The sequence below is a fragment of the Scophthalmus maximus genome, chromosome 3 (genome assembly GCF_022379125.1).
Source record: "Scophthalmus maximus strain ysfricsl-2021 chromosome 3, ASM2237912v1, whole genome shotgun sequence".
Classification (NCBI taxonomy): Eukaryota; Metazoa; Chordata; class Actinopteri; order Pleuronectiformes; family Scophthalmidae; genus Scophthalmus; species Scophthalmus maximus.
The window spans coordinates 25,447,638-25,460,770 of NC_061517.1; the positions used below are offsets into that span (position 1 = coordinate 25,447,638).

Sequence of the window (13,133 nt, forward strand, 5' to 3'; positions counted from 1 at the left end):
ATGGAGAGGGAGAGAGAGGGAGAGAGAGGACACCGCTGGAGAAACCCGGAGTTTGTGTCGTGGACAGAATAATCACGGTGAATGTCATGTGTCACTCTCCGGCTCCCTTGTTTCCACGGAGTCTGACGCGCCGGGTTCATTTCGCACGGGACACTGTTTGAATCGTCCCATCGAAGCGCAGCGCTTTTTGTTGTTCGTGGAACAGTGAAAAAGAAAGAAAGACTGCAGGGGCTGAAAGACCAGCGCGAAAAAAGAATGCGCGCATCGACCTGCAAACTGATTTTTTCTTTTCGACCGGTACACGGCGCGCGGAGTGGGCCACGTCGGGCGCAGTGATTACGCGCGCAGGTCTCCGGTCACCTGTTGAAGTTGCCCGACGCGCGGCGCGGCGCGCCGTGACGCGCGTCGCCCTCGGAACGGAGGACTCGACCCGAACGGCGGTTTTCAGCCAAATGTCCAGTCCGTCCTCGGCCCAGTGTGATGCACCGTCTGCGCGTTATGTTGCAGGATGAGCGCTGACCTGGAGCGCGCTTCGCACCACACATCGCTGAACTCGGGCGGCCCCGGCGGCCGTGCGCTCTCGGCGAACGTCCGGCGGCTGCACAACGCTCTCAACGTGCTGCTCAGCGACGTGGAGAGGGAGCACTTCATCCACTGTCTCAATGTGTACCACGCCAAGCGCAACGTCTTCGACCTGGTCCAGACCCTCAAAGTGATTCTCAGCACGCCCGGCAAACGACAGCTCCTGCCCATGTTGCGCCTGGTCATCCCGCGGTCCGACCAGCTGCTCTTCGACCAGTACACGTCCGAGGGACTCTACCTGAAGACGGACCTGCTCCCCAGCAACGGCAGCGCGGAGGGCTTCGAGGACGAGGGTGACTCAGCCCTGCAAAACTATGTCAGCTCCATCCAGGAGGAGCAGCCCCCCGCCTCGGGCTGCCCGGACGGGCTCTGCGCCGCGGCGGAGCTGTCGGCGTCCATGGCCCCGCCGTTCCTCGATGGCTCAGTCGGAGAAGTTCGCAAAGTCACCCTGACGCGCTCCAGGAGCCACGAGGGACTGGGCTTCAGCATCCGCGGGGGGTCGGAGCACGGCGTGGGCATCTACGTGTCCCTCGTGGAACCGGGCTCGTCGGCCGAGAGGGAAGGACTGCGGGTCGGGGACCAGATCGTGACCGTGAACGACATGATGTTCAACAATGTCACGCACATTGACGCAGTGAAGGTAAGACATCACGCACGTGGACGTTTGGTTATTTCTTAAGAACCCCATGGAAGGAAGAATAGTCAGAGTGAGTGTGAGCCTTGTTGGGTTTTTACGCATGCGTTCCAGAGGTAATCGTGCTTCAGGCACAGAGAACAATATTACAAAAGGCACTGGGGGAAATGCAGTTCTGCTCTCTCCATTAGGAAGCGCCTCTTGTCCGGCTCCGTCTTCTAAATTCTTCTACACCACTTGACCGAAGCCTAATGCTCTGTGGCCGATGGCACTGTGAACCAGGATGAACTCAAATGTTCAGAAACAGATGGCATTTTCATTTTTTCTTCTTCTAATCTCTCTCTCTCTGTTACATGCAAGACAAACAAACAAAACGATGGTTTAAAGTCATTTTTCCTCCATGTTTCCATGTCACTGAAGAGAAGGGATCCTGATAAACTTTAAGGTCTCGTGGTTATTTTCATCACTGAGTAATTTGATGATCATTTTCTCAATTAATCAATGAATTCGTAATTTATTTAGAATAAAAGTGAGAGGTTTAAAATGACTGTTAGTTTTTTCCAGCCCAAGGTGACCTCTTGTCTGACGCCAAAGTCTACCATAACAGATATCTAATGTTCACGTTTGTGAACGTTTCCCCAGAAAAAAACCCAATTCATCTTCTTTGGATTGACTAGATGATTAATAGACTATAATCGCTGTGGCTCTCAGGAGATTTATTCAAGTTTTTTAGTTGCTGAGGATACATTCAGTACAGCAAAGCATACAGTCAGTAGTACACATTGAGTTTTTCATGTGTAAAATTTGATGTGAGGAGTTTCCAACAGGCAATTAAAGGGTCACTTCACCCAAAAAAAATAGCCAATAACATTCCTACAAATCTAGCCATGCAGATAGTTTTGGTTGGGCGGCAGTTTTAAGGTATTGTCTCTGGTTTTGGTTTCCCTAACACAAATAGAATAGTTATGGAATTTAAGAATGGCATTTCATTTCAGCAACATATTTTTCTACAGTCAATGTCCCAGTGGCTGTGACTAAACAGCAACTTGGGAAACGGAGCACAGGAAAATACATTGTGCGAGCACAAAATAATACTTTGAAGAGAAATGATACGCAAAAAAGAATCTTGTTTGAGCGAATGAAAATATATTCTGTGCTCAATTCATGTATTTGCAAGTTTACCACATTAACGTGCAATTAATAACCCTTCTCATGGAGTTTTACTTATATACACTCACACACAAACCGCAGTATGCTCGCTCTCTCACAGTGTCTCTCTCTCTCCCGCTCTACAACCAATCGGAGACGGTCAATGCTGATTGGCTGAGATGAGGTTTGTTGGAAGGAGGGCCGGACAAATATTCGCGCAAATAAGCAACCAAACTCGCTCACGCGAAGCGACGCGAGAAATTCGCATCGCGTCCGGTGTGAACGCACCCTTAGAGAGTTGCTAAGAATCCCAACATTCTTGCAAGCCAACGCGATCGCGGCCTGTAGTGCGCGCGGCCTTTGCTGTGACGGTAAACGGTGTCGCTACTCGTGATCATCTGTCCCGCTCACTGTGGCTGCGGCTCATTTCCTCCACGGTATATGGAAAATGGATCCACTGACCTTATCGGGATGTCATCATCGGCCCTTTTGTCAGTACCATTGATGTCTCTGCAGTGTTTTTAAAATAAGATATGAATGGAAATGTACATTCATTCACCAAATAGCATTTGCAGGTTTTTCCAGATATTCAATGGGCAATAAAATGTGTACTACATTTGGATGGAATCCTGGCTGATGTGTAAACCCTTGGTGGAAAAGCATATGTTCATGGCACACCAGTGTAAAATGATATTTTAAAAACATATGTCACGGGACAGATCAGAGAACGGTCGCGAGCCAAATAAATGCGCGCCTCAGTTGTTTTTGCATGTTTAAAAATATCCCAGATGAAGTACTCTTTTATTATCCCAGACATTTACGTTTTATTTGCCGCGTGCATTTGTGCTGTCTGACTGCAGGACATTTTTTTTTGGATGACCTTGCAAGCTTTCCCCACCGAGTCAGACTTTAATACACTCCGCCTCCAGCAATTTCCAAAACAGGTACAACACTTTCAGGGAGGCTGAATAGCTCAGGCCCTGGGCAGCGTCTTATTTAGGAGCAAATAAAGAGGCTTTTCACCTGCTTGCACAAGGATTTACTGAATTAGTCCAACCAACGTGAGGAGAAAAACAGCTTAACGGCACTTGTTCCCTTCCCTCCTGACGATGTCTTGCAGCGTATTTTTGTTCACCAGATTGGATAAATAGTTGCGTCTGGATATTTGTGGTGTAGTGCCTAGCGCTGTTCGCCTCACAGCAAGGTCGTTCTGGGTTCGCAACCAACCAGGGCCGTTCTGTCCGGAGTTTGCATGTTCCCCTCGTGCCCGCATGCGTTCTCTCTGGGTTCTCCGGCATAGGTTTTGGAGGCTCTAAATTGACCATAGGTGCAAGTGTGAATGGTTGTTTGTCTAGGGACGTTTCCACCGTGACACGTTGGCGATACCCTGATGTCTAGGGTGTACCCTGCCTCTCGCCCAATGTCAGCCCTTAATAGATAAAGCGGTATAGATAATGGATGGATGGATCTTTGTGACTTCCGTTCCGGGCCTTTTCCCCAGGTTCAGCATGCCCAGCAAGAGATACAGGCCAAAGACATGAGGATTACAGCTCTCTGAGCGGAGCCTGATCTTCTGGCTCTGGTCCTTTTCTGAGAGCCATCGCTCTTTTGTCTCATTGGCTGGAGGCCAGACCTATAAACGTGACTGTAAACCGACTGACTTGAGTGACGAGGTTACACCACGGTTGTGTTTCTGAAAGCAAGACCAATCAGCAAGGTTGTGTTTGCCTCCCGTTCAGACATATTTCCATCCCTCCTGAGACAGGTCTGGCCAATCGCAGCCATTTATCAAGAACGGGGCGGGTTTGTAATGATGACTGAGAGAGTGGTGCCGCTTGACAACCGAGATGGCTTCTGTTGATGGACATTTATTCTTTTTTCTGCAATTGTATTCAGAGAGGCATTTTATTGCTGAATTGCAATGAGTTGGGGGCTGCTGCATTTTGCTCCTTTTTTCCCAAAAGCCGACAAGTCCACAACTTTTGACTGACTTGTTCTCACTGTTCATGTCAGGGGAGTGGATGTAGGGCAGTGAAATTCGGGCACAACGATAAAAATCTTCACATCTTTCCTCCATTCATACCAAAAAGCAAACAAAACTAATTGGATTGCTCGCTAATGGAACATCAATAAAAAGCCGGGGGCTGTCTGAAAGAAAGTGCTTCTGCTGAAGGAAGACCAGTGGCTACCACCTCTGCGTTTTTGAGGCGACAAATTGCAGCCGCTGCTGCCTGCCGGCTTGTACCCATCAGTGAAGAACGCCAGAGTTGTTTTTACTCTGAACTTTCAAGTGTTAATTATGGTCCGGGCGATGAAGAGAGAGCGAGCAGATGGTTGGACAGAGGGGTGAAAATGAATTCTGGTACAGATCTAGACAAAGGGGAAGGTCAAGGACTTTTTAAAATCACTTTCTTTAGAATTTTGAGACTCGTTTTTTTACCCACCAATCTCCCAGGGAATATTTCATGAATATTGATTAAAAAAACTGGCATATTTAGGGGCCTGATATGTATAAGTGTGTGCAATTTGGTGCAGATTGAATCAAGAATCAGAATCTGGCGGATTTAAATGTGGTTTCATAGGGGGTTGGCTTCTTGATATGATCTCTGTTTCTGTCGCCATTGTCACGATTCTCTCCATGTCAAGAACGTCTGAAACAAAAATGTCCCCCAGTTTGCGTGCCAGTGTGTCCTTGGGCAAGGCACTTAACCCTAAATTGCCACTGACGGCTATTCCGGCAGTGTATGAATGTGACGCGCTGTAAATAGCAATGCTGTGTGAATGCCTGAATGGGTGGATGGGACTTTGAGTGGTTAATAAGACTAGAAAAGAGCTATATAAATACAGTCCATTTACTATTTGGGTCCTGGCTTTATAAATTTCATATATGAAAACAACCAGCCAGCAAACTCTGTATATGGTGGATTTATGTGTTAAGGGTTGTTTAGTTTTGTTTCTCATTAGTGTGTTTTTTATGTTGTATAAATAAATACAGTTCAAAGTGTAATTTGGCTCGTCATGTTATCAACATATCATTCTTCTGCAATGAAGATTATGATTTCACGATATGCATTGTTTTGTTGACTTAGGTTTAAGGACCTTTGAGCCTTTGCGGAGGTGGAGCGTGTCGATGTTCAGCCCTATGTTCCCTCAACCCTATGTTCCCTCAACCCTATGTTCCCTCAACCCTGTGTTCCCTCAACCCTATGTTCCCTCAACCCTGTGTTCCCTCAACCCTGTGTTCCCTCAACCCTATGTTCCCTCAACCCTGTGTTCCCTCAACCCTGTGTTCCCGCAACCCTATGTTCCCTCAACCCTATGTTCCCTCAATCCTGTGTTCCCTCAACCTATGTTCCCTCAACCCTATGTTCCCTCAACCCTATGTTCCTTCAACTCTATGTTCCCTCAACCCTGTGTTCCCTCAACCCTGTGTTCCCTCAACCCTGTGTTCCCTCAACCCTGTGTTCCCTAAACCCTGTGTTCCCTCAACCCTATCTTCCCTCAACCCTATGTTCCCTCAATCCTGTGTTCCCTCAACCCTATGTTCCCTCAACCCTATGTTCCCTCAACCCTATGTTCCTTCAACTCTATGTTCCCTCAACCCTGTGTTCCCTCAACCCTATGTTCCCTCAACCCTATGTTCCCTCAACCCTATGTTCCCTCAACACTATGTTCCCTCAACCCTGTGTTCCCTCAACCCTATGTTCCCTCAACCCTGTGTTCCCTCAACCCTATGTTCCCTCAACCCTATGTTCCCTCAACCCTGTGTTCCCTCAACCCTGTGTTCCCTCAACCCTATGTTCCCTCAACACTGTGTTCCCTCAACCCTGTGTTCCCTCAACCCTATGTTCCCTCAACCCTGTTCCCTCAACCCTATGTTCCCTCAACCCTGTGTTCCCTCAACCCTATATTCCCTCAACCCTGTGTTCCCTCAACCCTGTGTTCCCTCAACCCTATGTTCCCTCAACCCTGTGTTCCCTCAACCCTAACATAGGGCCTAATTTTGGGGGAAATCATTGAGGGAATATAGGGCTGACGGAACATAGGGATGACCCCGGTGAGGGAAATGTGCTCCACTGTGAGTGCCATTCTAGTTCCACTCTTTATGTGCAGATTAAACAAACAAGGTAAAACATGTTGAGTAGTGAGCTGTTGAGGTGTTGGATGGCTTATGTTTGAACTCTGGGCAGAGCTAAGATAACGGATTCCCCCGCTGGGTCATCCCTATGTTCCCTCAGCCCTATGTAAGGCACTAGGGTTAGGATGATGGAACATACCCCCCCCCCCCCCCCGCTTCCAGTCTTTATGCTAAGCTAGGCTAGTTATTCCCCAGCAAGAGAGCAACACGTATTATTTCGAACTGAGTAAAGGACCACACGGTTTAGTGCAGTGCACCCTCTCTTTCTTCCGTTGACAAATGAAGACAATCTTGTCCAGCTTTACCGCAGACAAGGAATCTCTGTTAACTGCGTATCCATACTTGTAGTTCCCAAGGGAAAAGTGTGCTGTTACACCAGCAGACTCCGTTAATACTCGGAGGCATGTAAACACAGCTAATAACTCCAGCTCTTCCCCCCGACTGCATCCCTGCTCCCATCATGACCTCAGCAACTCATTACTGCCTTTAATGAAGCTGCTTCCATTTAAGGCATGCTGCGCCACGGCACTTCCCCTTTTCTGAAGCGTGACTTCAAAGCTGTTTACCAGCGGAGTGGTAGAAAAGGCCAGGAAGGTAGCTGCGTGCACAGGGGACCTCATTTGTCAAGATAAATGTATTTAATCTAAATTTAGTCCAGCAATTGTGTAAGAACAGTGTTGTGAAGAAATACTTGGCAAATGAATGGGCTGACTTGCCCATGAACACAGTAAGACTTTATTTAAAGGGACGTAGTCCAATAATATTGTGGTTCCAGTTTTAAATTTTGGATACATTCTGGGGACTTTCAGTGACTATGACACCATGTTTTGTTCACTATTTCGGTGTCCTCCTGCCTCGGACACCATTTTCCACAAGGTTTAAAAAAAATATGTTGGCGGCCCTTTCCCTTCTGCTACAGTACGTAGCCAAGATGGTGACTATTGAAGGGTGACGAGTATTTCGCAACAGTGCACTCCATGTTGCCACACTTGTGTGAACAGTGAGAATCGCGCTCGTGAACTCAACATAGCAAGCGTGAGTCACACACTGCGCCATTTATGACTGGGGTTGTCTTCTTTTTCTTTTCTGATTAAAAAAAGTTGCACCATTGCAATGATAGAAAAACCAAATTCTACACGTAACAAATATATGATGTGTTGAAAAATTAGGCATTACGCTAAAAATACAGCAACACCTGTGTGTGTGTGTGTGTGTGTGTGTGTGTGTGTGTGTGTGTGTGTGTGTGTGTGTGTGTGTGTGTGTGTGTGTGTGTGTGTGTGTGTGTGTGTGTGTGTGTGTGTGTGTGTGTGTGTGTGTGTGTGTGTGTGTGTGATATTGCGATGATTTAGTGCAGTGTTTAAAGTACAGTTGGTCAGTTTGAGAATGATAGCAGCTCCCTCTTATTACTTAAGGGTGACATATTATGCTCATATTCAGGTTCATACTTTTAATTTGTGTTGCCACTTGAAAAGGTTGACATGCTCTAATGATCAGAAAAGGCATCAGTGTTCTCATACTGCCCATTCCTGCAGCTCCTCTTTTCACCCTCTGTCTGAAACACCTGGATTTAAGGATTTTTAGCCCCGCCCTCCTGATAAACCCCAGTCTGCTCTGATTGGCCAGCTGGCACCAGCCTGTTGTGATTGGTCAACCGTCTTCAAAATGTGTAGGAAATGTCACGCCCCTTCACCAGAGAAGTGCAGATTCTCAGATTGAAGGTTACCACCAAAAGAGTCCAACTGTGACATCACAGTGGGAGAGAAATCTGAACCAGTGGTTCTGAGCTTCGGGCTGTAGGTTTTTTTTTGGGGGGGGGGGGCTTTTTTCACAGTTTGTGGTCCGACAGGCTCCACAGATACACATGTATGTGCGCACAAACACTGAAAAAGAGGTTTTTACATAATATGTCACCTTTAATTTTTTTCGTAGCGCAACACTCAAAATGCAGCTGTTACCTGGCTCGTCTTTGTCGCACTGACTTTTTTGATATCGTTAGTTTTATTAGTTTAATATTAGGTAATGCTAAACTGACGTGTTTTGCTAGTTGTGTTTTAGTTTATCCGCTTGTGTTTCCGAATGGCCTGATCAATAGCATGCTCCCCCATGTCTCAGTTTGCCAGGTCAGTTAGTGCGACTCAGTTCTGTTACTGATCAAGTATTTTTGGCACTTTATTTTGTACATGCGAATAGAAACCTCTTTCTGTTTCTCTTTGGTCGGTCCTCTTCCCTCGCTGACACGTCCTCAGGAAGGAGTGGGTGCGAGTCGACTGCAGCTCAGATGTGATGGTGTATATCATCCATGAGACGCAGCAGGCTGGAGTCAGGGTTCATCTCGCTCCTCCTTTTTAGAAGGACACGTTATGACCTAGTCTGTTTGAGACCTTTAGTCTATTGTGTAGTGTCTGCTGGAAAAATACTACTTCACCATGGACGGTGTGGTCATAGATCTGTCTGAGGCTGTCACTCTTTTTCCCTAGCTCCGTTTCTCCTTTATCTCCCACCGGCCTTCTCTCTTTCCCTTCCGATAGTTGTTCTCTTTATTAATCTTTTTTAGAAACTCTGACTGAATATTAAACTCTGGAGACTCTCCAAAGAGGGAATAAGCGTCGACGGAATCCGCCTCGTCGCATCGCACTTAAACCGGGAGTGGATGTTCGCGGGGCCTTTCTGCGATGATCGCTGTGCAGAGAGAGCATCGATCTATTTGTTTCTTATGTGTGAAATTAGGATTCTGGGGGCCGAGGCCCACCGTGTTCCCCGCTGAAGCTCAGCAGTAAATGGAGCCACTTCCCAGAGTGTTGTGGTGAGTTTGTCATGTCATTACATCAAATGCTGATTGTACTCACACTCTTGTTTTGAGTATCATTGCTGGCATCAGAAAGATTGATACCAAAAGGACGGAAAGCAGGTATCTGTCTGTGAAGAGGCTTGATACCAAGAAAAACAGAAAAAAAACCGTCAATTCGAATTGAACTCAGCAGAGCAAACACATCCGCCAAGGCCCAACAGCTCCCTAAAAATTGAATCAAGGCGCTCCAATTTGCACACACTGCATAGATATTAGTTCCCTAAATATGCCGGATATTTTTTGGCATCAAGATGCATGCATTATTCCCTGGGAAATTGGTGACAATGTCAAAAAACACCCTGACAACGGTAAAGAAGTCCTGGATGTTGTCCGTTGTCCGAATCCATGCCAAAATGGAATGGGTTCTTCCTTGGCCCGTGTCCCGTCTTTCCACAAAGTGTTGTGCTGAAATCTGTTCAGTAAAACAAACGAAGGAACCAACTGAGCGACCGACCCACAGACAGGGGCGAAAACATGACCCCGCCTTATAAATCACGACACATGGTTATCCACTATGATACCACCTTCTTCACGATATGGTATGAATGGCATCGTGATGAAATCATTACGAAATTACTTTTGACATCTGACGCTTTTCATTGAGGACTCTTTTTAAAAAAAAACCTTTTTTTTTACAAATTAGTTCATAATGTTAAAGCAGCAAACTATTCAAGTTTTCCCGTTCTGTGTCTGATGCTTATCAGCAGGTTAGCTGTGTAGTTTATGGGATGACGGTGTTGGTCGGACAAACCACCACTTTGCCCAGGATTGAAATATGCTTGTTGCAGATAGAGGCCTTCAAAAGCCCTTATTCAATTCAATTTTCAATTCAATTTTATTTGTATATCACAACATACATTGTCTCAAGGCACTTTACATAGTGAGGTCAATATTACAATATTACAGGGAAAACCCAACAAATCCCACAATGAGCAAAGCACTTGGCGACGGTGGAGAGAAAAAACTCCCTTTTAACAGGAAGAAATCTCTGACAGAACCAGACTCAGTTGTGGGCGGAGCTTCTGTCTCGACCGGTTGGGGTGAGGAGAGAGAGGAGGAAGAGAGGAGAGGTGGGCAGAAAGAGGGTGGGAGGAGAGACAGTAGGAGAGAAGAGAGAGAGAGGACAGTTGTACAACCGCCGCTGTAATCTCTACCAGACTGATACTTATAATTAAAAAATACAATTATGTTGTTGTCATTATTAGTGATGATATTAATATTAATATTAATAATAATGACGGGTTTGGGTCCTGCAGCTCTGGGGTCAGAGATACACTAGGAGAGATAGAAAACACAAACAGGGTTAGTGACATGTACTGTAAACATATCGGGGGATGGGGGGGTAGTATAACAGTTGCTTTAATTTCTACCAGACTGATACTTATAATTAGTGAAAACTAATTTATGGGTCCACTCCTAGCCAGACTACACTTTTGTAACATGTACACATCCTGTGCTGATGTACAGTAGATTTGGCATTCAGCCTGTAGAAGCAAGAATATCTTTTTCACGGCAGCGTGCTGTTGCAGTGCGCGGCTACCGTTTGATTTTATTTTTAAACCGACTGCTTTGTTCTCCTCGTGTGTGGAAAAAACTAAGATTACATAATCACAACCAAACGACCCCACGCAGCCAATCAGACCATCATCATTCAACAAAACAGAGTGACTGCGCCTCATGTTGCCGCAGGCGGAGCAGCGAGCATCTCGGTCGGTGAGGTAATCCTTCGCCGTCGGCCCCGGTGAGGCCGGCGTGGCATGACCGCTTGTTACCGGGACAAAACTCCGCTGCTGGACGCGGCCGTTGTCAAGTGTCCTCGAAGGCAGCTCTCCCATTTTTTTCAAAGCATATTCTAGGTAACAGGCGTCGGTGTGTGGGAGGGGCCTGTGGGAACCGGCTCCCTGATGTGGAGGAGCAGCCTGACGCGTACTGTAGCTACAGTAAAGAGCACTATACTGTGTGTGTGAGCGAGAGATTGACAGACTGGAAGTATGTGTATTCTGTGTGTGTACAAGTATGAATATGTATGTGTATGTCTGAGTGTTCACGTATGTACAGTGAATAATCACGTGCCCTCTTGCTTTTTTGCGTGGGTTGTGTTATTTGTTCAAGGCGTTCGCCGCCGTCCATTTGTTTTGCCGGTTTGTTTTTGTCAGTTTGCTTCTCAGCAGGATGATGCATTTAGATTATTAGACTATTAGATGAGATTTTTAAAAAAATCTATATTATATATAGATGATACTTGGTGGAAGGATGGGATATGCGGCCGGGAGAGGACCCATTCAATTTTGGGGCAGCTGGGAATATATTTTTAATCACTTTAATTGCAATATATTTTTTACAGATTTCCGAGGGATTACTGCATGGATATGGGGGGGGGGATCAAGCATATTTAGGGGACTGATATCTATTGGTGTGTGCAATTTGGTGCGGCCTGACAGAATTTAAAACGTGTAATTTTTGTACTTTTCTGGCGCCATCTGGTGGAGAAATTGCAAACCGCAACAAACCGAGCGACCGGCAGGGGACACTTTAAGGCTTAACTCATATGAACACAGAGTTATGGACAATATATTCAATTTCTGTGAATAAGTTCTTTAAAAAAATATACATATTACACAAAGGAGCTTTAAGGGGACTCTACTAAGTTCCATTCTAGTCTTAATGTTTTTCATTTGGTCTTTGTCCTTGTTTGTTTTTATCATATTTAGCCCACCCCACCCAGGTTTTAGTTTAATAAAAGTCTCGTTATTTTATTCTCATTTCATCTAAGTCAGAGAAACACCGTGACAGTTAACTGACTGCATACATGTTTGCGAATTTATGGACACATTGTTTCCCTTATTATAAAGCAATGGATTGCACTGAAAAAATGAAAAAAAACCCCAGCACATTTATAGTAAGTACTAAGAACGTATGCAACTAAGAGTCTCCCTGTTGCTTTTCATTTAATCAACTATTGGACTAATTTGCATAATCCGGTCTGGTTCACCAAGCTCCAAACGCAACAAAACATAAACTGTCTCGGAACTGGAACTATCACGTTTAAACCGGGCTGACGATGCACAACTTCCCCAATCGGCTCTAACCAGCGGCAACTAATGAAACCTGATCGGAAATGATTTCACTCTAATAATAATGACTCACGTTGCAATGAAATGCTGCAAATGAACACACAGAGCTACCAAATGCAGCCGGAGGTAAATGCAGAGGTCCGCAGGGAGACACGGACAGACGGCGGGAAATCAGGTGCAGTAACTGTGATGAATGAACAAGTAAAGGAAAGCAGCTGGCGCAGGAGATTTGAGGTGACAGTCAATTTAACTCAATATACATCCAACAAACACACGCTTACACAGACGCACGCACGGACACACGTGCACGGAGCAGAAAAACAAAACGCTAATAGATTCGGAACTCCTCAGAGCAGAGTCATACACTGCATGTATATTGCTGTTCACACACACACACACACACACACACACACACACACACAGACAGTTTGGAGATTGCAACGTTTTAAAGAAAGTTCTACATGTTGTAGTTATGATTAGCACTCGGAAGACAGATTTTCCAGTAGATCGAATACAACACGGATGCAGCACGTGTCACAAGAAGCTCGTTTTAAACCGACGGCGACTTCAGCATTGAGGCTGAAGTATAGAGAGTCAGTGCCGCCGGAGGGCCCACCGACTGGCCCCTGTGGACGGTTGCCTGCTGGCGTTGTCTGCGCTGGCCTCTTGTCTTGCACATCGCCTCTCTTATCCAGCTTAAAAATAAAC

The 13,133-nt window shown here is 46.0% G+C and overlaps 1 protein-coding gene across 2 annotated transcripts in view; it reads left to right on the forward strand.

The window, feature by feature from the left end:
* Positions 1-13,133, forward strand: part of whrnb (whirlin b) — a 60,534-nt gene continuing 47,401 nt past the window's right edge. For both annotated transcript variants that reach the window (XM_035640994.2, XM_047331303.1), the window contains exon 1: positions 1-1,222. In XM_035640994.2, coding sequence (XP_035496887.2) covers positions 509-1,222 — 714 coding nt within the window. In that variant the 5' untranslated portion in view covers positions 1-508. The remainder of the gene's footprint in view (positions 1,223-13,133) is intronic.